The 27,184-nt window shown below is 36.8% G+C and overlaps 1 protein-coding gene across 1 annotated transcript in view; it reads left to right on the top strand.

Annotated features, from left to right (window-relative positions):
- SMC5 (structural maintenance of chromosomes 5) overlaps positions 1 to 27,184 on the top strand; it is a 49,289-nt gene that overhangs the window by 12,673 nt on the left and 9,432 nt on the right. Inside the window, exons 9-23 of the mRNA XM_038169928.2 lie at positions 376 to 631; positions 1,591 to 1,745; positions 3,090 to 3,203; positions 4,591 to 4,685; positions 4,889 to 5,021; positions 7,148 to 7,321; positions 7,457 to 7,626; positions 10,043 to 10,166; positions 13,155 to 13,277; positions 18,889 to 19,014; positions 19,689 to 19,784; positions 20,174 to 20,278; positions 20,483 to 20,602; positions 24,310 to 24,489; positions 24,577 to 24,672. Coding sequence (XP_038025856.2) covers positions 376 to 631; positions 1,591 to 1,745; positions 3,090 to 3,203; positions 4,591 to 4,685; positions 4,889 to 5,021; positions 7,148 to 7,321; positions 7,457 to 7,626; positions 10,043 to 10,166; positions 13,155 to 13,277; positions 18,889 to 19,014; positions 19,689 to 19,784; positions 20,174 to 20,278; positions 20,483 to 20,602; positions 24,310 to 24,489; positions 24,577 to 24,672 — 2,067 coding nt within the window. The remainder of the gene's footprint in view (positions 1 to 375; positions 632 to 1,590; positions 1,746 to 3,089; positions 3,204 to 4,590; positions 4,686 to 4,888; positions 5,022 to 7,147; positions 7,322 to 7,456; positions 7,627 to 10,042; positions 10,167 to 13,154; positions 13,278 to 18,888; positions 19,015 to 19,688; positions 19,785 to 20,173; positions 20,279 to 20,482; positions 20,603 to 24,309; positions 24,490 to 24,576; positions 24,673 to 27,184) is intronic.

Below are 27,184 nucleotides of genomic sequence, written 5' to 3'. Positions count from 1 at the left end.
CACTCTGTCAGGAAATTTCTGAGTTACACATCAAGGCGCAGAATTCAGGTTGCACGCTGTTTTGTGATGTAGGCTTTATGTAATCTAGACTGGCTTTCAAATGTGTTAAAGATATGTTTTAAGCTTCTGCTTTTGTAGAAATAAAGGATCTTTGAAAATGATTTAAAAATTTGATTTTAGTTTAGATTAAATGTTCTTAAACCTTAACAAAATCTTTTCAGCTTTTAATTTGTCATAGGGGTATTAGAACTAGAACATATGGTTTTAATGCATGGTTACATCTGTATTTAATACCTGTCTCAGTGATATACTAGTTATTTGTCATAATATTGCATGCTAAACTCTCTTAATGTTGAAAATATTCAAAATTCTTAGATTGAAGAAATTAATCAAGCTTTCAGAATGAAAAAAGATGAAGAAATGGATAGACGAAAGAAAATAGTAAGTGCTCATAAGATGATAGAGGAATGGAACGATGAACTCCATACAGCGAGCAACTGTGAGAATCTTCAGCCGCAAATTGATGCTGTTAATAACGAACTGAAACACTTACAAGGAGAAAGGGCAAACATTGAGAGTGATATTAGTGATGTAACAACAGAGAAAAATAACCAAGAACGGGAAAAGAGAAGTAAGTTACTTGTTTTTCTTTGTTTTATTTTTTTTAAGACTGCTCCTACAGCATCTGCTTGTTGTCCTGCTATAGTAAAAATAATTTGAGACATTTACCTCAAGTCTCAAGAGGGTTACTTTAGTAGCCCTCTTGACTGTTTTATTAAAAGTAACAAAACCAGCTAAGAACACTTAATGTCAATTACTACTTTTGAATTTAAAAATACTCTTACAAGAAGTTAGCTTCCCTTGATCCATGGGTAAAGAAACTGGTTTGCCAGTTTTGTTTGTAAATGGAAGTGTGTACTTGCAGGATGAAGAGGAGGGGAAAAAAGCTTGTTTTAAAGATATGTTGCTTAAAATGATCTCTGTGGCAGTATATTAGCTATTGATGCTGGTTTGTCCTTTTTGGAAGAACTTCAGTTAACATTAATTTCAGTAAATTACTTTAAAGTGTCCTGGGGAAAGACCAAGTGACCTAGAGGGAGAGAGGCTATGTACTGTATTTCAAGAGGCATAGAAGGTATTCAACCTCTGCTTCTCCTCAGTACCAAATGCTTTCTTACAGTCTACAGTCATGTCTTCATTTTTCTGCGAACATGAAATATCACTCAAATTTCATGTTGCTAGTCCCACAGTTTCTTTTCTCTTGGGGTATTACTGGTTCTAAATATAACAGTAGAACATGAATTGAAGAGATACTTCTAGGACTAAATTCTTATGTTCTTTAATTTAAATACTGTACACATTTCATTATGCTTTGGACAATTATAATTTTATTCTAAATTTTAAGTTTGAATAATTCTTTAAATTTCTTTAGAATAAGTGGGATTTTGAATGTGGGAATAGAAACTCTAAATTCTTATATTCTCCTGTCAGCCCTATTCCTGTGGTAACATAGTCAATAAATATTGAAAAATACTGAATATCATGTATTCTTACTATGGACTCTGTTTAAGAAACTGTCTTAAATCACAGGAATAATTGATCGCATTGAACAACTTAATAATATAATGAGTATGAAAGAAGAGACTCTTAGAGGGAAATATCAAGATACACACTCTGCTCTTATGTGGCTAAGAAAGAACAAAGACAAGTTTAAAAAAACAGTTTGTGAGCCCATAATGCTTGTGGTAAGAAAATTTACATCTATATCACTAATCAATTAATTTCTATTTATGCTTGCAAGACTTTGAGAATTAGTTCAGAACTTGCAAGACACCTTAAAGTTAGCTGCCAATTGCATGCAGTATGCATGCAATACATATGGTATGGTGAACTCTGTATTTTTCATTCCTTATGTAGTGTACTGATACTCTTTTGAGTAAGATGAGATCATATCTTCTCTCTCCCTCCCCAGTAAGAAGTTATTTCTTAAGGTTCATGCTGCAGATTTCCTCAAAAGTACATCTAATTACTTAGGTTTAAGTGGCTTCGTAAAAATACAATGGTAGTTGCAACTGAGGGCCCACTCCTTAAAGCACAATCTGCTCAGCAAATATTTCATCATATCACAGTGCTCCTCAAATGTTTTTGTGGTGTGCTCTGCATAACCAGCTACAAACACAGGAAAAGCCTACTCCTAGTATTTCCTCTTATTACCAGATACTCCAATTCTTTTTGTAAGATCACATCAAATTAATTCTGTAGATACCTTGGTATGATAGCTTTTGCTTTTACTTTAAGGCCTCATTAATATCTATAAATGACTAATATCTATAAAATCCACTAATGTTTGAACTTTGTTCTGTGATAAATGTAAGTTAGTCTCACATACTTAGATGCTTTAGTTTTCAAATTGATAGTAAGTTTATCCAGCCTTTGGCTGTCTTGAGGCTGTTAAATTGTGTGGTTCTGTGTAATTTTGTCTTCATTTATCATGGATATAATATCTTATACTGGTGAGTTACTGCAGAATTCTAATATTAACGTTTTATTCAGTTATTAAAAGCTTCATTCATACTTTTATTTTTTAACTTTTTTATTTAAGAATTCAAAGATAGTCTTTGTCTCTCTGGGGCTTCACAATTCTTTATTCATGTTTGTCAAAGAGAACTGCATTTGAATAATTTGTAAAGCATGGAGTTCTGTGTATTTGGTTTATTAGCCCAGTTGCTTCTAAACAGTATGGTATCTTTACTAGTGCTGGAGCAGAGCCACCAGACACGAAATGGTGGTGGCTGCAACTATTAGCTGGAGAGAAGAGGAGGGCAGTGTGTTAGAGACAGTGGCAACTCCAGGGATGCTCAAAACTAAACACAGTAATGTGAGGTGGTGTAGGTTCCATCCAGAGAAAATTCATTGCAGAAAGATCAGGGATATGCTTTAAAGGCACTTAAATATTTTCTTTTGTTTTCATTAACTGTAGGCTTGGATATCAGCTGACTGCTGGCGTGGGAAGGGTTGTTAAGTTCAATTGCATTAAAACAGTCTCTTATCATTACCTTTTCTTAACTTTTTTTTTTGTATGCGAGCAGATCAATATGAAAGACAGTAGACATGCTAAATATATTGAAAATCACATTCCGGTCAATGACCTGAAGGCTTTCGTTTTTGAGAGTCCAGAAGATATGGATACGTTTCTTGTGGAGGCAAGTAGGCAGTAATTTTAAAAGTTGATTTTACTAATATGCAGCTATCAAAAAGGGTAGTAGACTCCAAAGTATGTCTCCTAATTATTATTCAATCTGTATTTATTGTACTTGAAGCATCCTTGAAAGTATCTGGATGCTTCAGCTAGTTTGGAATATGCCCAGGCTGGGAGGCATGAGACTTCTGCTCTTCCAAGCATGGTTAAACTAAACATCTAGAACCTTTATTGGAAAAGGCATCCACTTGCTTGTGTGTTTGTGCCATGTTGGCTAGTAGACATCCATCCACCTTTGCTGCTGGTTGCAGTAGCTCCTTTTGTTAGGAGCGCTGCCCTACAGACCTAAAGTTGGGAAAGAAAGCATGATATACAGTTTAATTAGTTTTTCTTTTAAAATTAATAGAGGGGTTTAGGATTGCAGAAAGGTACTGAGTCTTAGTTACTAAACATTGATAAGATCACTGCAGTAGCTAATACAGAATATTCAAAGACTTTAATCTGATTAGTAAGTAAGATTTTCTTCAAAACTGGAGGAATGTGGAAATATTAGGAAAATATTTCTCTTTAGAAAAAGCTCTTGTCTTCCTTGGCAATGTAATAATCACTGCAGAGGCGAAAAAGTGCTGATAAAAGGAAATGACAAGAGCAGTAATCTGATAATTAAGTACCAAGTATTTCCAGTACCTCCTGACTAAAATGGCAAGAGGATATCTTTCTTGAAGATAATGGTCCAAGCAACAAATCAGGCTTACTATTTTTCTAATGTTGCTCTTTCCTGGAGCCATGGGGAAATTGTGCCCATTGAGAGCCAGACAGATGACGTAGGAGAAAAAAAGTCACAAGACAGGACATTAACTGTCATAGTGCTTCCCAGCTACACTCCTTAGAGTAGTTTGATGACAAACTACTCTGCAGTTTTTGAAGACTTATTGGCTCTTCTCAGAAGCTAGTCATTTTTATATGTGAGCCATTTTTGTCTGAAGTTCTGGGCTGCTTTAGGTAGCTAAACCGATCTTTCTTGTGTATACTCAATCTTTTCTGCCCCATTAAGATCAAAGCCTCTGTGGCTAGTGATCTGCCATTATCTGTGCAAAATGGCCACGCAGCCTGAAAGAAGGGTCTTCCTTAGTACATCCATAAGAATCAGCACATGGCACTGGATTTGAATGCTTTTATTATAACTAATGTGTAGTATTTTTTACATATAAAAATAAGCTTTTGTACGTCATGGTCATTCTTGAGCAGGAGAGTTTTTTGTAGGTTCTTCCATAGGTTTAAGTAGTTTAAAATAATTCTGAGTTAGTGAAATCCTTCTGAAGAACAATATATGGTCTTCACAAAGCAATTTTTTCCATTCTTTTTAACCAAATAATGTAATCTATATTTAGACACGTGATCATCAGAAATTAAGAGTGAATGCTGTGTGTGCACCTGCTGTATCATGTGCTGGAAACTTACCTTCAAGACCTATTGAAGAATTACAGTATGTATCAGATTAAATCAGTGGGAAAGGGTTTTAAATGTAGTGTTCTCGTGTCATTGCTATGTATTATGGTTTTTCCATGCAAATCAAATTGTTACCAATTCAATTTGGGATTAGGGGGACTCCTCTGACCCTTTATTAAATTCAGCTTGCTTTTATGTCTTTTTTTTGGTGATGCTTGCTTTTTTTTTCCTCCTCTTTAGCCAATATGGATTTTTTTCATATTTACGAGAGTTGTTCGATGCTCCACTTCTTGTGATGAGTTATCTTTGTTACCAGTATCGTATTCATGATGTCCCTGTGGGAACAGAGAAGACCAGAAACATGATCGAAAAGGTGAGTTGTACTAAATAGCACAAACGTGCCTGTCAACTAAGTTTTACTTCAGGAATTATTTGGCAAGCTAAAGTGAATATAACAAAAAACGTTTTGCCCTTTTATTTGGAGTTCACAAGAGAGAACAGTTCATGATATACAAGCAGTTCATGATACTGCAAGACATTTTAACAAATCCAATAAGCTTACTGCATTACTTTGCAGAAAGCTCAATGTCTTCCACCCAGGTGTTGTTCTGAGTCAGTTATGTGAAGTTGTTCTTATTATAATAACTTCTACATTAAGTGTCTGAAATATTGTGGGCAAAATTCTAATGAAACAGATAATAGTACATAACAAAGCTGACCTAGAAAGAAAATGGGTGGGTGGGTGGAGACCTGAGGTTTGTCCTGACCTCTTCCCCTTCAATCCCTGAGATGGGGTCTTAAAGCAATGATTAGGAAGGTGCTTCTTTCTTACTTTTTCTACATCTGATGTTCAGATTCTGGCTGCTACAGCTGTGCAACTTCAGTCAGAATTGATACGATAAATAGGATAAAAAGGCTTCAGATTCAGAGTAATTTCACTACCTTACTCTTACATAGTCTTCCAAGCTCATAATTACTGTATTGTAATGAGTAACATGACTGGTTTCAGCATTAATCCTTATTCACTTATCTGTCCATGCTGATCTCCTGTTTTCTGTCTTGTATAAAGAATAAAGTCTCCAAGTGGAAAAGGAATTATTTGGGCTCTCTGAGAACAATGAAAGTTGTATTTTTAAGAATCTCAGGGAACAGTCTCTTTAAATAGAGAACAATTCCTACCTTTTTTGTTGGGATAGCTGTTGCTCCTCCCTGTCTTTTTCGTTTCTCAAATGCTAAGAATGAGGAAGAAAATAAAAGTGGAGGGAGACCGAGATTAGAAAAAGCAGGAAGAGAAAGGGCTTTTTTTTTTTTAAGCATTTCCTATTTAGAATGTCACTGTTTTCCATTTATTACCTGATGAAGCAGATACCTATGTAATAGGTCTGAGAGTTATATTATGTAGGTAATTCAGAATTACTTGGTTAGATACTCTGTCCTTTCCTGAGCTCTGTGAGCAAGTGTAAAATCACTAATACAGCAGGAAAGATAAGCTAATATTATGAATGTTTTGCGTGTGGCATTTTCTCAGTTAAGCTGTGTGAAGTCTTTTCTGCTTTTATTACTTTTGATTGAGAAATGCAGTGTTTCAACATTTTATTTCATGCTTCTCAGAAAGTTCCAGTTTAAAAGGAGACCAATTTTTGTAGAGCTGAACATGTGGAAAAGAACTATGATGGAAATGTCATCAACCATGGTATAAGCTGTAAAGCAAAATTAAAACAGTTTGCAATGTCTAGGAGCCAAGTGAACACAATATTGGAGGTGTTTTGTGTATAATCTGAAAGTAGCATTAGTCAAATTAACTTTTGTCTCATGGAGTCTCTTTTTGCTCTTCTTGGTTTACTTGGCACTCTACATTCTTTTGAAGTACTGTGTTACCTTGTGTTATGGTAAACATTTGGTTATTTATAATACCCTGTTTGACACAACTAATTTAAAAACAGTTATTCAAGTATTTTTATCCCCCATAATTTTTTTCTATGAATATGCTTGCTTAACTGAAGTTCATGCTTTACAGGTCACCTCATGGTTTCCTCTATTCATTTAGTTGTGTGCCTTTAGTTGTTAGGTACACAGGCTATGTTTGCATGTATTTACATGTAGTACAATGCATTTGTTCATTGTACCATAAATAAGCACAAGTGCAAATGTTAATAGGTTTCACCAAAGCCCGTTCTTATAATATTGTTAGAGAAACCCATAAAAGCACGTAATAGGGTTAGAAGTAACTTATACATCAGAATAATTGGAAGCTGTTTGATTGTTTATGGTAGCATAGGCTGTGTGATGGTATCTTAAAAGTTCTTTGCTGACTGTTCTGAATTACAAGTATAAAAATGCATTAAATGTTACATTGGCTTTTTGCAAAAACTTGTTAACAAATCAGAATTTTGCATAAGCTGACATTCTTTACTGTGGATTTCATCTAGTTTATTCCTTGCTCTGAAAAGCATTGCCTTCATTAACATTTTTGTCAAAAGAGTATTTTTCATTTTTTAGGTCATTCAGGAAACCAAACTTAAGCAACTGTACACAGCAGAAGAAAGATACACTGTTAAAGTATCTGCTTATACAAACCTAACCTTCTGTAGTAATGTGTCTCTGAGAGCAGCCCAGTTTCTCACTAATTTGGTAGATACAGATGAAAGACAGCAGCTGGAAAAACAGCAGCAGGTAGGCATTTGTTTTCAAATTGTGTATGATGTGAACTGCTACCCATTTTATTGTGCAATAAGCATAGCCTGCTTCCATGTATTAGTATGGTACGTTTTAAAGCAAGAATGCTAATGTTGTTTTTTCTTATTTCAGGGTATCAATTGCACGTTACAGTCGTTAGATACGCAGTTGACAACATTGCTTGAGAGACATAAACATCTGGAACGGAGAGACAATGAGCTCAGGCAACAGAAGAAGGAACTCTTAGAGAGAGGAAACAAGAGGAGACAGTTGGAATCAAAAATTGCTGTGAAGTATGATAGGTAGGAAACAAATTGTGTTATGTGTGAAATGAGAACAATTTTAATAACAAATGTATACAGTCTTCCACTTACTGAAGCGTGCTTTTAATATAAAAAAAAGTACTTAAGTGTCAGATATAGGTCATAATCAAGATCAAGAGGGTGCTTAGAAATAGGGATTAAGATAGTAGTTGAGAAGCCATATAACAATATCCTAAATAATTAATAAAATCATAGGATTCCAGTGAGAAATCATTGCATTCATTTGCTTAAAGATTGCCATAGCCTTCTCTCTTGGTAGCACACATCTTGGCACACCAGAAGGGACTTGCTGGTAGTATGAAAGGCAAAGGCAGCTTTAAGATTCTTGGGGCAGTGAGTAGGGCACTCAGTGTAGATATATGGAGGTCAGTACTGACCAGCGTATACCAGGGGAGGATTTTGCAGGCCAGCAGTGTGCCCTGGCCAAGAAGGCTAACAATATTCTTGGCTTCTTTAGGCAAGGTACTGCCAGCAGGTCAAAGGCCTTACTCAAGTCCAGGTGGACAATAACCACTGCTTTCCCTTCATCCATGAGGCTAGTCATTTCATTGTAGACCTTATTAATTTGTTTAGAAGCATATCAACATTCCTGTCATCTCATCCTTAAATCTGCACGTGTAAGTGTGGGTTTTACCCCTGGAGACACCTAACCCCATGGTCTCTCTGGCAGCTGGCCTGGATTCCCCTGTTCCCTCTGATATCCAGCTCCTGTGGTCTCATCCTTAGAGACAAACACATGCTTGACTCCCTGGCCACTTCACCTAGTTGCCAGCTAGTCTGGCTTGATCTTCATCAAGGAACAAAAACTCACTTATGTGCTAGCACTGTGAACTCGTGAGCCCCCAGTCTGTGGTGCTATACCTGTGGTTGGTATTTAAGTCCATGATCTCTGGTCTTTGTAGCTGCTGGTACCACAGATCATCTGGTCCTTTGACTTGTGATCCTGACTGTAGTTGCTTGCAGGTAGGCCCCTCATATTGACATGTAAATGCCAAACAAATAGTCCCTCAACTGAGGAAAAGTGACAAATGGAATTTAATGACAAGAAAGAGCAGACTGTGCTGAGTGGGCATGGGACATGACTGTACAAGTGTATCAACCTACCAGCTGTTCATGTGTAACCGGCCCCTTGGTGCCCTTATTCCTCTATTTTTTCACACTTCATCCTTCCCAAGTCACCTAGATTGCTTGCTTTCCTTGCCTTCAATTTCTCCCCTCAATATCGCATAATAAGTCCTGTGCAACTGTGAAACGCTTTCTGCTGCACCATATAATGTGTGCCGTAACCACAGGCATGAACTTGTCACAGTCTAGGGAGTGCTCAGACACTGACTCATCCTGATGGGTTTTCACACCTGGACGATGGGGTTGAGGTTGTCCTGGAACAGGATATCCTTTCCTCCTCATCTTTAATTTGGGTTAGTGCCAGGTGGGTTGTCCCTTGGCTCCTCTGGGCTTGTGGAGATGGGCCTTTGATAGGTAGGAGACTTCTATGATGGGCCTGGGAGTAGCCAAGATAGGGCATTATTTGAGCATCCCCTATCCGCCAGCATCTCTCTCTACTCCTTTATGGGCGTGCAGGTGAGCTTTTATTATACAACCTAACAGAAAGCGTGCCTAGATTGAGGTAAATGACATTCCCTTCATCTCCCGTCATCCAAAATCTGGTCATTTTGTCATAGAAGACAATCAGGGTGGTCAGGTTAACCCTTGGTTAGTGCTTGCGGACTGTTGTTGACAGCCTTTTCATGCTGCCGGGAGTGTTTTTGAAATGGACTTGCTCCAGCAGTTTCTCAGGGATCAAAGTGAGAAGACTAGTTTGTAGTTTTCTAGATTGTCTTGATGTGTTTAGCCTTTTTTTGAATGTCTCCATTTGGAGCCCTCTGCAGCTACCTAAACAGCATGATTATTTCATTTGAAGTTTCTTCATAATTATGCAGTTTTGGTATTTAAAATAAGTGAAAATTCTAATTTTCTGCAGTACATGCAGGAAGCTGAAGGTGCAGAATTTACTTACTAGTATGTGTAGCAAGAATTAAGTAAGCCTCTACCTCTTGTATGTTGTATTGTTGTGAGCAAGTAGTAGCAGAGGAAGAATGTCATCCTTGTACTGACACTTTTTTAAGTCTGAAATTTATAGAAACCATATGGTTGCTGAGAGATGCCCTTAATAATCTAAATTCAGTTTTCTCTAATTATGAAAGTTTTTGTGTTTTCAGTTTCTTAGGCATAAAGTTCATGTATGGGGAATGCTTCTAATATGTTTGGAATGTTTAGAAACAAAAATTCCTATTCTTGCTTACTGTTGGTATATTACATACAAGATTTAAGAATTTTGGTATCTTTCTGCGATTTATTTTAAATAGGATTAATCATGTATTGGTTCCTCCCATAGTATAAAACAGCTGGAACAGGATGCTATCAACCTAGAAGAGGAATCTCAAAAGGCAAATGTAAAGATCAAAGAAATAAATACTCAAAAAGCAAGACTTGTTTCTGAATTAATGCATCTCATAAAGGTACGTGTTTTTTCATGGTATATGTTCCACCAGTGTGAAGATTCTCCTTCGTGTAAGAAGGAGTTACGCAACATTTGGATGTGTTACTGTAAATGTTTACAAGCTACCTTGCTTGATGATAAACTCCTAAAGCTTTAATGAACGTGCACCTGTTTATTTGTTGGTGACAAAAGTCCTGTATGGACTGATCCAGTAAATACAGAAATGAACTGTGTAATCATTTCAGTCTGTACTTTTTCAGAATACTGCTTGTTCATGTGAACTGTTTCTTCCTCGTAGTTAATAACCTACTTTTTTATATCGTTGTTTCTATTGAAAAAAGGAACAGTCATTAGACTGCTAAAAGTCTGCCTTACTGCTAAAACTAAGGAAAATGTGAACTCTTCCTGTACCCACATGAAAAAACTGTCCTGCAACTGTAAGGACCCATGACTGTGAAGGAGGGCTAGAATCAGGAAAGTACTCTCAGGCTCTAGTGTCATGAGTTATTTGGTTTTTGTTGTCTTTTTTTTTTTTTTTTAGAGTTCAATATTAAAAATAAACCCTGTGTGTTTAATTGTTATGTTAGCTTACCTTGTAAGCCTGAATAATGGGAACTGCCAGAAGGTGAATTACATGAGTTTGTTTTCTGAATAACTAAGGGGCAAGAAACAATTACTTCCAGTTCTAAGGGAATCTGCTTGTGGCTTCGCACTTCGCAAGAAACAGTGCCATTTTGACTACAATTTTGATCCTGTATGCTCTTTTGCCATGTCTTAGCGACGTTGAAATGTTTTCTTGCTTACTCCTGAAAAGAACTAAATATTCCCTCTGAAATAATGATGATTTCAGTACTCCTCAGTTGCTGGTATTTATTTAAAAAAAAAAAGTTTCCAAATAGATGAGCTGTTTGTTTGATAGCCCTGGACAGGAATGATTGGTGTGTCTGAGAGAGCATCTTTCAATCAGCTAGCCAGCAGCTTTGAAAATGCGAAAGAATGGCAGAAAACATCTGCCATGTTAAAAGGGTTTTGACACTCTTATATTTAGTGCCCATTTTCCTCTATGTAAACTGTCTCAAGTGTTTTCCTGTTGTAAAGACAATTGAAGTAATTTATGGACTGTTGTAAAACCTGTGTGAAGGAGTGTTTTAAGTCTCTTTTCCCTGGTATAAGAAACTGTATTTGACACATACTGTATGATTTCTTAGTATACCAGGGTGTAGGGCAGAACGGATGGTATTTGCTTGAAGTAGTTATTGACCACAAAAGGTATTTTTGTATCATTTTGTGTATCAGCTTCATTATTACAGCTTGTGTACTCAAGGAAGTATGTGCTAGTGCCTATAGAAGAGATTAAAATGATCTGTTTCAAGAAAAATGTTTTGGCATATGATTTATTAAAATTACTGAAACCCAGGCATTTTTGTTCATTCCCAAACCAAACTTTGTGCATGTTTCCAAGTTTACAGGAATATTTTCAATTTTGTTCCGTAGTTTTTGTAGTTGTGCTAGCTGTAGGCTATTCAGGTGACAAGCTTTTTTTTTTATTCTTACATTCAGGGCATACTCACTTCTGCTACAGAAGGAAATTTAAAATGTTTATGGGATTTTTGTTTGCATGGTAGCAATGTGATCTGTTTTTTAAAGAGATTCTGTGGGTTATGTGGAACAGTCAACAAGAGTGATAGTCTGCATGTATATTTATAGGAATATACAAGGCAGAGTAGACCTGGTGCGAGTCAATTCTTTACAACCGCTTGACAGAAACAGAGTTGTTCCACTGTTTCAAATTCTGGCTTAAATTTTGCATATAGCTCTCTTGTGCTGTTATCTTAAATAGGCTTAACTTCTATTTTTCATCATCTTTAATTAAAACTCTCTTCTCAGTTGGCTTCTCTGATAATATTAAAATTATTTAAGAGGATTGGAAACAAGGAAACTTATTCTGTGTCTAAGTTCACACCGTAGAAACTTTGTGTTGAAATGACAAGTAGTAAAGAACTCATACATTTGGCTCACTATTAGGGTCGGAAGCTAACACTGAAACACTCATTCCCATAGGTCTACAGTGGGAACTTTGTGTGCCCTTACCTTAAGCGAAGGGGGGGTCCTCTCTAATATGCTGATTATTTTAAAAAAAAAAAAAAAAAAAAAAAAGAGCCTGGGTTCTTAGTGCTTTATACTTGAAGCTATTCTTTACATAGGCAAGAAAATGTTGGTGATTTTGAAGTCTTCCAGACCATTCCCGAGGCTATCTCACTTACAGAAATGATCATTTTAATGTCAAAGTTGCCTAACCAGAGAATGAGGCTCACTAAAGTCTGTTATAAAACTTCCAAAGCAGAACCTCCATCTGTACTTGTGCGTTTGTTTAAGGTAGGACACTCAAGGACCCCTTCTAAATGCTTACTGTACTAACTGAGGAGCATCCAGAGCTTTTATGATACGTAGTAGATTTTGATTTTGTTAAGACCACGCTCTTACATTCATGGGTAAAAGAACATGAAGGGAGAATGTCACAGCTCCTGCCATGTACTTCATGTTCACTCACTCTTGCGTTGCCAGTGAGAGGGGCATGTATTTTATGTGCTTATTTCTTGATTGTTTTTCCATCTCTGGGTGTGACATGTGAAATCCATCAAACTCCACCTGTTGGAATTTGTCTCTGAGAAAGATTTGAGATGGCTTTACCTTTTCTGGAACTTCATATGGAAGTATGTGGTGTAGGGAGGGAATATATGCTTTTTTGGTATAACATTGTTTAGTTGCAAGTGATATCTGAATGCCTACAGATTAAAAATGTGGGTGGATTCCGTGTCTTGAAGAGTTTGAGTCACCAAAAAGTCACCTTTCTTTTTTGTGTTAAATCTTTCAAAAAGGTGAGCATGGTACGGGATTGTATGCTATCACTAAAGAGAAAATGCATGGTTTCTGAAGCTTGATAGTAATTATTATTGAGTTTCTCCTGGGGATGTTAAAAAAAGACATTTTATTTTTTCCTATGCAGCATTGTGTATCACTGAACATGCTCAAAACAGATTTGGTTCTTCAGAGCACTGCGGTGGCTGCTGAGAAGAACAAACTAGAATTGGAGTATAAAGCAGCAAGTACACAGCTAAGAGCTTCAGAGGTAACTTCCTATGAATGATTGTTTATCTTCTGTGGAAACCTTTATAGTGTAGAAGAGCATGCTTCTGTGCCATTCTTTAGGAATGGACATTAATGTTGTTAAATACTTAGCCTTCATTTCAGCGGTTTGATTCACTACTTCAGCATCTTCATTTAAAGCTGAAAAGGAGGTTCTCCTTCCTCAATTAAGATGTCTAAACTGCCATGAAAACATGATAGACAGTCGTCATGTCCTCCTTCAAGCTTTTAGTTCTAATGCTTTGCCAGGGTAAAAAAATCTAGCTATTTTTTTTGGAACTGTACTCTTTCTTCTGAGCTTACCATAGATAACAGTACTCAATCCACATGGTAGATGCAGAGTAAAGATAGCTCTGCTGGACCCTGACACAGTACTTTCTTTCATAGCTGACTTTCTCATACTGCAATTAAATGCCTTTTGGTGGACAGAAGAGGTGATAACTAGTCTTTTTATCAATCATATTAGGCAGCTATGCAGTATTCTGGTTTAAAGAAAGTTTGAGTAATGGGTTTCACAGGAAAGAGTAATCTTACAGAGGATATGGTTCTTTTTAGTGGATTAGCATTTAGAGGTCAATTTGCACATTTGTTTAGTAAACACACAATTTTTCAACGTACCAGGGGAAAAAAGCTGTAAAACTGCAGTATAGTAGGTTTATTCCTTATCTTGAGAGACTCAGGTTAACAGTAGTTTAATGCTAATTCAGCTTGATAGACAAAGTAATTGCAGTTAAATTGGAAAGCAATTCAAAAGGTAAATGATTTTCATTTTTGTTTGATAAGCAGTTTCAGAAAAAAATTACCATGGGAATTTTTTAGAAAATATTTAGAAAACCACTTGGAGGCATAGCTTTCATCACTTGCAGGACAACTAGAAAAAAGAGAGCTTGAGCAAAAAGTGTCTGGAAAGTAGAGACAACCCAGTATGTTGCTTGGAAAGTCACAGGTTGCATCAGACCTCTCATGCAATGCACATGTTGTTCAGACTATGAAAAACCAATGCAAGGTGCTACATCAGTGGAGCTCAGTAACCAGTAAGAATGTATTACAAAGCCATGAATTGTGTAGGAATAGTCTGTGTCATCACTGGTAAACTTAATATTTTTTTTGTTCTGTCTGTCCCAATCTTTTTCACCCAGAGATTAGCTTTGGGTTGGTGCATAGGTAGGTGTTCTGTCTGTCCCAATCTTTTTCACCCAGAGATTAGCTTTGGGTTGGTGCATAGGTAGGTGTCTGGTCGGATAAATACACAGGACATGTAAGATGAACATTCTGATAATTCTTAGTTAAACAAAAATTGATTCCTTTCTTAGTGAAAAGCTAGTTGGATCCATTGAGGTTCCCTTAATAATTGTTACTGCATTATATTCAGCCACTTACATAGAGGAAACGCTATATTAGAGCTAGTATTTTTGATGGGTGCTTTACTTGATGTTAGGAACATTAAAACAACAATAACAAAAACCTAAAATTATTAATCCCTGTATTAGAACTTGAAGTGTAACTGCTCTGGAGGAAAACTTTTTTGAATTTTCATATGCATCTTAAGTTTTCTCTTATGCTGAAGTTCAAAGCCAAGCATCCCCATGAGTTTTCAATTAAGTCTTTGGCCCCTTTTTTAAAAAAGGTTCTCTTTCTTGTACTGTATTGAGCTATGTATGTTGTGCACACTGTTTTTTCTCATTTTGTCTGCTTCACTCTAACTCCTTAGTGGCTGAATGTGATGTTTTTTTCTGCATTAAAGTAGTCTTGCTCCAAAGCTGTCCTTGAGGATGCCATCACAACACTGTGTAGAAGTCTTGCTAACAGTTGCTTTATGTTTTTATAAAATAAACCTGCAAAAAGTATGGAACCAAAGAGAAATAGAAATAAGTATGATGAACAAAAGCTAGGAAGTGAAACTAAATCGAAATTTAAGTGTTATGGTTATGGGGCTAATAATTCTCTGTTTGATCATCAGACACTTTCTTAGATCATGTGCTGATTATAATGCATTTGTTAAAATTGAAATGGTGAGTATCAGCCAAAGAAACCGTGAAACTTAGCACTTATTCATGGTGTTTATCTCTCAAGCAATTTTGAGTCTCTGTAATATGCAAGTAAATATCTGATTAAGATTTGAAGAAAGCACAACCTCCCCCCTTACATCTAGAAGATCACATATGTTCCTTTTGTGAGGGCTTGACACTGGGATACCATGGAGAGAGCAGCATGTTTGTTGCTTTATGGGTGTTTTTTAACCACTTAGGTGTAAAGGCCAAAACAGTAAATGTTTTTGAACAAGTCAAGTTAGCAGCAACAGATTTCTAGCGTATATATTTTGTTATTGCAGTTCAAATGGGAACCTTGGTGTTAGTTTAACAGCTTCTTGTATTTAATCTATTTAATGAGACTAAGAAGCAAATCTGTTTTGTGACCTATATTGAACGTTAGGGAGAATTGTTAGCCCCATCTGCTTATTAGATAATTGGCACAATTGCCTGCATGTTTATGGTGATTGTTTGAAAGAGTCTTGCTAATTGACTTGCTGTGATAGCTTGCTAATTTTTTAGGTTCATTTGGTGTAAATTTAAATAATCAGTATTAGTACTCAGTATGTACATTGCAGCACTTGTTCCTTAAGCCAAGTTTTAAGAAAATGCAGATTCTGTTTTCCTGTGTATAAATTTGCAAACTTTAAATAACTAAGTACTGTCACTAGGCGTGTGTTCAAACACTTATTCATGAGAAAATATTGGGTGCTGGTGACTGTTTTTCTTCAACCAGCTTCTCATTTTTCACAAAACCAACTGCACTACTGGTAAGTGCAACTGCATATGAAACACAGAATGTAAGTGGGTTCTGCTGCTTGGTAAATGTTTCAGTAAGTTCTAATCACAGCCCTGTGCTAGTATGGATTTATCCTGAAAGACCAGGATACAGTTCTTTCCAAGCTGGTATGCTGTTGGCTGAAGCAAATTTGAAGTTTTGTCTAGGCTACATTGTCTTTTGTGGTGTAGCCTCTCTGTTCAAAGTAGCAATTCTTTCTACTTAACATTTTTCCATGGGTTTTATTGAGGCACCTTCAGAAAGTGTACAAGAACCTTTACATTGCAGTGCACTTCTGAGTATATAAGAGGGTGCAGAATTCAATGCTTGTATTTTTTTTTATATTATTTAACTTATGTTTAGCATAGGCCTATGACAACAAACAGGAAAAACTGAACGAAAATTGAGACTTTCCTTCCTGATGAGCTGTCAGTGCTTTTATTCTATCCTCATAACCACATCACGTCTGTTGCTTTCCAGTGTTCCTGTTGAATGTTGAGTTTTTTACTGCCTAAACGTGTTTTCCTTTTCACGCCCTGAAAAAATTTATTTGCCTCAGACTTCAATTAGGCCTGTTCAATGTTAAGTATATTTAAGATTTTCAGTGCCTAGAGTTCAACTCAAAATCTTGTTTTGAGCAGCTCTGCAGGATTTCAAGTGTGAGCAATACGTGCAATTGAAACTGAGATTCCTCACTTCAAATTTTTTCAGAACTGACTTTGGCTCTGAATGATCAAATGCTTGAGTAAGAAATGCTTGGCTCTCATTATTAAGAGGTCAAACACAGTTTAAATGAAGTCAGTTGCCTTTTAAATTTCTAGGGCCAAAAGTACAGGCTAGTTTTAATTCAGAAACTTATGAAATATTCCTGAAATATTTCTTTGAGTGTGTTACAGGTCACATGCCGGTATGTAATGGAACGTAAGTGTTCTGGTGTACAGTTTTGCTTTTGTTAATTCAGAAGGGCATAAGATACTGGCTGTGACCAAAACGAGGGCCATCCTCCGCTTACCCTTGTTTTATCAGTGTAGCTCCAATGCCAGCCCTTCTTGCCTGTAAGACATTTCCTTCATTCTCTAGCATGGACTTTACAGAAATTGAGGAAAGTAAATTATGCTTTTTTAATCTTTTTGAAAGCATTAACACAGTGACCGTGTCCTGTGTTTGAAAAAACATTCAATATACAATTGAATTCAATTGAATATTTATTCAATTGTATAATCCTGAGATGAAAAGTCATTTTTTTTGCCACTGGAGGGCTCCCATATTTAGCTAAAACACAAAACAAACAAACAAAAAAATACAAACTGGGGAGATAAAGCACTCCAAAGTTTAGGAATAAAATTAAACGTACCAAACTGTCAGAAGTAAGTTCTGAAGCAAAATATTGTACATACGGATTTTAAGTTAGGATTTTAGGTTGGATGTTAGGAAGAACTTCTTTACTGAAAGGGTTGTTAGGCACTGGAACAGGCTGCCCAGGGAGGTGGTGGAGTCACCATCCCTGGAAGTCTTCAAAAGACGTTTAGATGTAGAGCTTAGGGATATGGTTTAGTGGAGACTGTTAGCGTTAGGTCAGAGGTTGGACTTGATGATCTTGAGGTCTCTTCCAACCTAGGAATTATGTGATTCTGTGATTTTGTGTCTCTAAAAAAGTGAAAATGGTGCGTGCCCACAGTGTAACTGCCTATTAAAAGGTACACTGCATGTGTAGTCAGTCACTGAGTAAGGGCATAGTAAAATAACTCGGAGTAAAGTTCCAGTCTCTTGGTACCTCCTCATTTTCACTTCTAAGTTGTTGGCAACTCCCAGCTTTCTGCATCTGAGTGCTCACCTGAGCTGGGCATCAGTAACAAGCAGTTACTCCCAAGCCTGTTCTGCTCCATGTATTGAAGTGGCAGGCCTGAGGCCTGGGCTGCATGTGCAGAGAGAGGTCAGTGAAACTTTTCTCTCTCCAAGCTTTTTTGCCTGGATATTGATGTTGCAAGATAAAATACAATACCGAGAATATGACACGTTCGTAAAGCACTGTCCTGAACGAGAACTACGGTTGCAAAAAGTAATAGAACTTGGCTGTCCATTTACATATAGTGAATTCCAAAAACTTTAGTTTCAAGACAGCTGTTCAACAGCAGAACCTGTTTTTCACTTTTTTTTTCTGGTGTTGGTTTAAAAATTGTGGATGTTCCTGTTTTATATTTTGCAAATTGTATGACAGGAGGTAGAATACAAAACAGCAGAGGAGGACTTCTGATTTGTAATTAGTTTACTCTGTACAATTTCAGATAATCTCCATCATGTAGATACATACAGTTAAATGGGAGCTAATAACAAATAAGGTTCACAGTAGTTGTGCTTCACCTTGTAGGAAAGTTGCTGTAAAATTGTCTGGTTTTAAATGTATGTTGAACCTACAAAAATCTACATATACGGAAAAAAAGATATTATATTACTAAAGCGTGCTTTTGATCAGTTTACCTTGACATCTGTTGACTCTGAACAGAGAAGCAGAAGGAGTTCTGCGTGTTGAAATGATGAATTTTCTGTCGTTAAGCAGTATGATTTCACCTATGTTCCTTGATTTGGAAGTCATTTGTTGCTTATATGCTCTTATCAACTCTTGTTGGAACCGAAGTTCAACTGTGTGAAAATGAATTGCAACATTTAGATGTTCAGCACATTTCTTAAGGAGTCAGTGAAGTGTAATGCAAAATCAGAGACCATAATGGAAAGCAATAGGAAATTTAAAGTAAAAAAGTGTGTATTTTTAATATCTTTTCTAATAGCAAACTTTTTGTGAGCTGGATGAGAAAAAGCGGGTTCTTACAGAAAACTGCAGGGCATTGCTGAAAAAGGCTCGACAGATGTGCAAACTGGGTCCGGATCAACTTCTTCCAAAAGAATTTCAAACTGTATGTACAAAAATAAATCTCCATATTTCTCTTAAACTTTGGATGATCCACATATCATTCTAATTTTTCCAGCAAAGAATATTTAAATTTAATATTGTAAGGGTACTAGCAAAGGATCATCTGTATTTCTGTTAGAATTGGCTTGCGTCTTATCATTTAACCTCTAGAAGCACCTTTCAGTATTTAGATTATAAAAGATGGGATATCCCCTGACTGTGCATAGGGGAAGAAAATGTGATCTGAAATTTCAATTGAAATGCGTATGTTTGTATTTGTAAAAATAATTCAAAGCTATATTCTTTTAATTTGTTGTTTTAATGGAGTAACACGGAAGTATTGAAATCTGGGCTATCTTCCTACCTACTTGGAAGTCTTCCAATAGTCTAGAAGTATTTGTATGGCTTAACTGGAATAGCCCTGGCATACGCCATGTCTGAGTATCTGTACTTACACAGAATAGGCAAGTATGGAGCAATTGCTTCTGTATCTGCAGTATCGCTGTAGGCAGAACTCTCTGTCCTGGATAGCTTGTGAAGGAATGTTGCTGTGTTAAATTTTGAACATGTGACATCCTGAATAAAAGTAAGCATTTTCTAGCTCATGGGATTTCTTTTCAGCAAACTTGAGTTCTTCATTAGCATTGCTGTAAAACATATGCATCTTTGCTCTTGTAGGCTTTTCAGGATCTTCCAAACACACTGGAGGAAATAGATGCTCTTCTGAATGAAGAGAAATGCAGGGCCTCCTGTTTCACAGGCCTGAATGTTGTGGTATGTTCACTGCTTTCTCTACACCCTCCCTTCCTCCCCCTCCACCCGTATTGTACTTGCTTCCCACTCTGTACTAGATCTCTTAGTATAATAAGCTAGACAGCAGGAACAATGTTCTGTAAATGCCAGATTCTGCATCTATTAGAATTTTAAGTAGGTTCTTCCAAAAGAACAGTGTGTTCTGTGCCTTTTAAAGAAAAAAAGTTGTAACCTGAAATAAAAAAGACTTCAGTTTCTCTGCCTTAAAGCTTGGAACAAGTCTTGCTTAGTGTACAGTGCAATAATCATATAGTTGAATTTGAACAGGATCAGTGTAGTGTGGTATTTTCACAATCAAGCTTAGAATTGTGAAACATTGTGGTTAGTGACTGTTTTTTTAATTCTGGCAGGTTGTTGAAGAGTACAATAAGCAAACTGAAGAAATACAACAACTGATTGAAGATCTAGAGGAAAAGAAAAAGGAACTGGATAACTATAAGCAAAACATTTCACAGGTAATAGCTGAAATTAGTATTTCTGTTTGAGAATACCTTCATTAGAACAGAACACGTACAAAAACAAATGGTAACATTCAAAGTTCTCTTGAGTGTAAAGTGAAATCCTAGCTCCTGGAATTATATATTTTTAATACTAATTACTATCTCTGAAGAGAAGTTTGCTTACTAAAAATAGTTTTACATGGATGCTTCTACTTCTAGGTCAAAGAGAGGTGGCTAAACCCTTTGAAAAGCCTGATCGAGAAAATTAATGAGAAGTTCAGTAACTTCTTTAGCTCTATGCAGTGTGTTGGTGAAGTTGATCTTCATGTGGAAAATGAGGTATGACTTAGCTTTCATATAGAATACTGAATTCATATCTTCATACATCTTATGTTGGCAGAGATAAAATAACAAATTGTCATTTGGATTGTAGGGAAGATGTTCTTTAGAAGTTCTTCATTTTTGTAACTGTCGCACAGACTTTGTGCTAGAGCTGCCTGATTGGTTTGACTAAAGGAAAATGAGCCTTTGCCCAGTTGCATAAGAGTTCAGCTCATTGACTTTTGGAAGTTTCTTGTAACTGAATTAACTACTCAACTTCTTCAAACGCTAAATTGCTGTTCTTCGTCTTTTTATGAAAGATTGGTTTTAGGAATGCCCTTTTAGACTTTACATTTTTGGAAATGCTTACTCTTTCTGCCAGAGCAATACTCTTCAAGAGAAGCAGCAACTCTGAGTGATGCATGATCTGAAATTTCAAATCATTGTCCATGTATCCTTCTTTTTCTTGTATTAGATGAAAGTGTGCATTTCAGTTCTGGTTTTTCCCTGTTTTCTTGTTACAAGGCATAGTTAGAAGCACTGTGTTCACTTCAGCTGTAATTCACGTTTGTTATGTTAGTAATTTAATTTTACTTTTTTGACTAACTTGTGCTATTTTATTGCCATATAGTGGCTAAAAGCTTCTATTAATATTGTAATAATTTGGTTTTACCTGTAGTTTCTAGTCAAGTCTGTTGGTGTTTCGGCTTTTCTGGAGCAGTAGCAGTCACCTGGACCTGCCTGTTACACCATTAGTAATGGTTACAGGAAGAGTTTACCTCTGAGGGAATTACCAGTAGTAGCTTGAGGAATGATGCTCTACACAGTGGGCTGAAGAGAAATAAGTTATTTTGTTTTAAACTGATCTCTGTAATGATGATCTTAAAGACTTTTAAGTAATGCATACATTCCATTACACTGATAGCTGACAGTTTTTTCTGTAAATTACTCAAGCTGCTTCTAAAATACTTACAGTGGTAGTTATTACTGGGGACAAAATAGTAACAGGGAAATCTTGGTATGGGAACAGTGCATTAAAATGTTAGTATAGAAACTAGTAGTAAGAAACAATAACACATTAAAACATGGCCTTTTGATTTCAGAGTCAAATCCATTACACAAATCCTGTATTCTGTGTAAAACTAAGTTGGGAGAGAGTACACAGAAAAACAGTAAATAAGTGGAGGGCTGATCTTACAGGCTAGCAAAGCCTCCAGGATGAACCTTGTACACTTTTCCCATCCTACTTTCAGCCTGTGCCAGTGCATCTGAAAATACAGTGGGCCTTCGAGACCTTAAGTCTTGTTTTTTATTTCTCCTTACTTCAAATGGTTGTGTTCTTCATGTTCTACAGGAAGCTCAGTTACTTTCCAAAGAGTAAAGCTCTCTAAGTATCTGTTAGAGAACAAACAGGAACTAAATTGTGCACTTAAGCATATTTTTCCCTCCACTGTGATAACAGTTCCTGATCATAAGCAAGTCAGACTGTGGGTCTGTTGAGATGGCTCCTGATAGTCAAGTACGAAATCCTTCTGAGATGGAGCAAGACTATCTAAGCAATAGTGTTGTTACCTCCACTGATTAGGAGAGCCTTGTATTAGCTCTCCTTAGCAAAACACCTCCTTCAGGAAGGTCAGTGCAGCTGCATTTGAGTATTTTGAAAGTATGTCCCTTGATTTACCTGCTTAGGTTCCTGACTGTCAGGCATAGCTATTGAAGTACAATCTGAAAATCTGAGAAGCTAATTATTCTTCTGCTAAGCTGCATTAAATGCTAAATTAAATACTTCTTGCATAGTGGGAGAGATTGGAATGGTAACCAAAAAGAATTTGTAAATGGTTTGAGTTGCAGTAAGTATTGCTTTGTTCCAGCATGTCTGTCAGTCACATAGCACTCCTCCTCAAGGCAGGGCTTCAATTTGTCTTTGAAGTGCCAACTGATTGCCAGCAGGGGAAAAAACAGAGGGTAAGAAAGGTGATCTGTCTTCAAAAATCGGAAAAAGGGAAAAAGCTTGCACTATTGCAGTTGTGGGTATGCAGCTATGCCAGGTCACCTCCAGTCTCTCCCAAAGTACATATGGGTTGACCTCAGCCTCACAGTTCCATGTTTCTACAGTTTTGGTATGCCAGTAGCACCAGGGATTTGTAGTACGTGAACGTAAATACCAGTATAACGTACACATCTCAGTCTTGAAGATGCTTGTCTGTCTGCAGATAGAGTAAAACACCGGGAACACCAAAAGGTGTTTTGTTGTTCAGATTTAGCAGATTAGCATGTAAACAATAAATCCTCTCAAATGTTAGATGCAGTATCTCATCTATGCATTATATATGCAAAACCTGAAGGTATCAAAGAAGCCAACCATTGTTCCTACAGTCTTCAAGTTCATTAAGACAGTTTTAAGATTGAGTTTTAAGAGTGTCTTGTTTCCTTCCTAGCAGTTTTTAGACCTTGCGCTTCACAGAAGCCAGCCCTACGCTGTCACTCCTCTCTGCTGGGTCACTTAGGTTCTGTATGCCTTTTGATAGCTGTGGTACGTGGTCTTCTAAACCAATCTGGTGTGTGCTGGCTTCTGTGGGAAGGGCTCCTCATTGTCTCTTTGCCTCACCTGTCTTTTCTAATACTAGATGTATTCTGCGAGTAACCATCAGTGCGTCACCTCCACTCCTTTTTTCTACCTTAAGCATCACTGCTGTGTACTATTACGAGAACAGCAGTTGGTGACCTCTAGGCACAGAACTTATGCTTCCATAGAGAATACAGGTAGACCTCTTAGAACTCAAATTCCTGAAACTTTTGAATGTTCCCTGTAGGATTTGTTAATATGATAAGTACAGATAAGGAACATGTCTTGTGTACATTGAACAGTCTACATAAGTAGACTTCATAAGAAGTCAGTATAGACTTTCTGCAGTGTGAGGATTTCTGAAGATTAGCAGGTGAAAACTGCTCTCAACTGCTTTTCACTTCTGAAAGATTAGCAGGTACTGCCAAAGATGTTTTTTTCCTCAAATAATGAATAGATTTCATTGGATGGGCCTTCTTTTGAACCATGTTATCCCCCACACCCGTGTCTCATTAACTCAAACTGTTGACGGGTCAATTTTCTCTTGAAGATGCCAGTGGGAAGCCTCATGTGTTGTTTTCTGGACTGTGAATGAAAGGGAAGTTTCTGTCATGGTGCATTTGGTTGGGGGATTTGGATCTCATTCTGCTAGTGGAGGAAAAGTAGCTTCTGTTTTTACTTTAGAGCACAGAGATTTGAATGGATATACTTACAGTGCTTGCACTTGGAGAACATTAGATGGGGTCAGAGCCAAATGTGTGGCTACAGGTTTTCACCTCACTGTTTAAGTAGGTAACATCATGCACCTGAAGTTTTATTTTTTTCTGTAAAAACTGAATTTTTAGGGTCATTGATTTCTCCTGTTTCAAGCAAAGACTATTTTTTTTTCTTGTCTGTGTCCTTATTGTGCACAAGGTCTTTCTTACAAGCAAATCGGAAATGAACAAATCAATATTTAGTGACAGAGTAGTATAGAGGAACTCTCTAACAAGAATAAATAAGAATTAAAGAAACTGTATGAAGCAGAAAGAATATTAAGTTGAATCTCTGCTGTTTGTAAACACCTGTAGAACATTTCACATTTCCTTTCATTTGCATGTCATTGTCAAATAAACTGTAATACAGAGCAACTGAATTTAACAGATACTGACTTTTATAGGATGAGTATGACAAGTATGGGATTCGCATAAGAGTAAAATTCCACAGCAGCACTGAACTTCATGAATTGACTCCCTATCATCAGAGTGGAGGTGAGAAAAGCGTTTCAACTATGTTGTACCTGCTGGCTCTACAGGAACTCAACAAATGTCCTTTTAGGGTTGTAGATGAAATAAATCAGGTGAGGATCTAGTGCAGTAAATAATCACATATTATATAGAAGTTTATGAAACTGTGGAGATAATAGCCTTTTTTTTTTTTCTCTTAGGGAATGGATCCAGTGAATGAGAGAAGAGTTTTTGAAATGGTTGTGAAAACTGCTTGTAAAGAAAGCACGTCTCAGTACTTCCTTGTTACACCAAAGGTATGTGGCTGAAAAATGAAAGTCTCTGTGAATGGTAGTTGAGTTTTCTGTGGTGGAATCCCTATAAGCACAGTATAGCTTGAGTCTGATTTGTTTTATGCCAGACCATAATATTAAATGGATAACTGTAACATAATTTGCCCATTGTAAGGATGGTCCTGCCAGGAATTAATACAACCTATACCAAGGCTTATGCTATTTTAAATGCGTTCTGGAATTGTGGCTTGTGTGGAAGAATTTGCAAGTTAAGGACCAGTGGATAGGGATACAATTTAACAAGACTATCAAATGTAATGCCTCTACCCCACAAAGAATTGTAGGTATAGCAGAGACAACTTCCAAACATGTCAGGTAACCCTAGTGGAAGAGGCTAGTTTTGCTGGCATATGAAGAACCAGAGGAGTTTCAAGGGAATGGAAGAAAATTGTCAAGAAGTTGATTGATGGAAGCTTATAAGCTTAGAAAGGATCAGTGCTGTGTTCCATGGAGAATGGTTTCATGAGGATTTTTCAGTCAGGAGTTGCCAGTGCATAATCATGTGTGTAGTATGTAAAAACAACAACAGAAAAAATTTAGTTGACTTAATGAGTTAGGATGATGTAGCTTTAGGGGACTAGTGAGTTGGATGGTAGTTCGGCTGCACCTTTAATGGAGGTGAATGTTACATTCAACCTGACGTAAGACAGCTAGAACAACAAAAAATTATTTGTACATCAAGGAGGCAAATGATCAGTACTTGCATGCTTTGTTAAGGTATCACTTTTCTTACATCTCCTACTTTACTACTGCAGAAAACTTGTAGAAAATCTGGTGGTATGTACTATACTTTTATTTAAAGAGCAGTTGAAAGACCCATGAAAAGCCACCCACAGCATTTACCTGACTGAAAGTAGCAGGAAGGTGATGCTTGCTGTTATTCCTTCTGCTACTGCAGTTTACTTACCTCCACGCAGTTTGATTGTTTCTGCTTTGTTATTGTTCTGTCTTGTTTTGTATCTGTCTCCTTTTGTCTTTTATGATTCATCTCCTTATCACTGTCTCTGCTTTTCTTTCCTCTTTCCTGCTTTAAGAAACAGTCATTTGGATATTGAAAATATCCAAAATGGGACCTTAGAAGATGACTGTCAAGGAGTTCAGAGTTTCTTTTAAGGGTTGTGCATGCTGTCTAATCAGTGCTTTAATTGATAAGGAGGAAAATTGTGTGTGGAGAGCCAGACAAATAAATCAAAGGAAAAGCGAGAAACAAGTAGAAAGAAGCTTCACAGGCTTTTTTTTTTTTTTAAATATATATCCATTTAATATTCTTGATAAGAGGAAGATCAAGGAACATGTTGGACCCCTATTCAGTGGCAAGAGATGGCTTTATGAAGAGATTACTGAAAATAATACCACAAGTAGGAGTTAACCATGCACACAGTTAACATGGTAAAGTTGTAGTGACCTACTACAACGAATAGTACTGAAATAGTACTTCACGTAAAGATTTTAGCAAATGAGATTGTTCAGATAGGCCTCATCCAAGGGTGTGCAGAACAGGCTGAGGAAAAAGCTGGAATCTGCACCAGTGCTTTCAGTGGCTTACTTGCAGTTCCTGAGCATAAGCTATATATAATTACTTTATAGAAAGTAAGCAGTTAATGTCATACTAAAAAAAAAAATAATTGCCATATTAAGCTGTGTTCCTTTATGTGTATCTGTTGTACACAGGAAAAATAGTCTTTTTTTTTTTTTCAGTATGTTTCAGTTTGTTGACACCTTTCCCAGCTATTTTTTATGCAAATTACGGAAGAGAAGGGGCATAGATTAATATGCAGTAAAGTTGTTTATGGAAGTTTGTTTTCTGAATTGTTGTGATTCATTATCAGAATAAGTAGATGAACTGAATGCATTCTTCAGAAGTGAGTCCTGCGTTTGAAAAGCAGCATTTTTTGATACAAATAACCACTATACAGGGAGCGAATGTGTCGCTGCTGGAGAGCAAGATTAGAATTCTGAATAATCTTAGATTAGATAATTGTATTTGAAAACAGGATGTGTTTCAGCACACATAAACCTAGGACTTGGGATTTAAATGGCAATAATTAACAACTGTAACTGGTCTAAGGTATAAATTACAGCAGAGAGAGGAATTACTGTGGGTGATGAGTTGTAAGTTAATTGCTAGAAGTTATCCTTAGTGCTGAAGAAAGCCTTATGGCTTGTGAGATGTAGGAAATTTGTCAGTCTCCTGGGCTTGTCACTGACAAAACTTGTGAAAACTTGAACTGTCATAGGTGTCCAGCTTTGGTTGCTACACATCAAAAAAACAGAACACTGGCAGGAGGTATTTCAGAAGACATTAATGTAACTTCTAAAAAGTTTTGAAAGTTTTGGGTTCTAAGTAATGGGAATTGCTTAGCTCAGAGGAGTGTGAGGCTGAAGAGAAGGATAATCTATAATAACTGTCCCCAAGTAATTCTCCACTTCTGCTCTCCTTAGCCCTGGCAGGAGAAAAGCAAAAGCAGCCAGTATT

The sequence above is a fragment of the Anas platyrhynchos genome, chromosome Z (genome assembly GCF_047663525.1).
Source record: "Anas platyrhynchos isolate ZD024472 breed Pekin duck chromosome Z, IASCAAS_PekinDuck_T2T, whole genome shotgun sequence".
NCBI lineage: Eukaryota > Metazoa > Chordata > Aves > Anseriformes > Anatidae > Anas > Anas platyrhynchos.
Note: the sequence above shows the minus strand (reverse complement) of the source record. Positions and strands in the feature narration are given on the sequence as shown.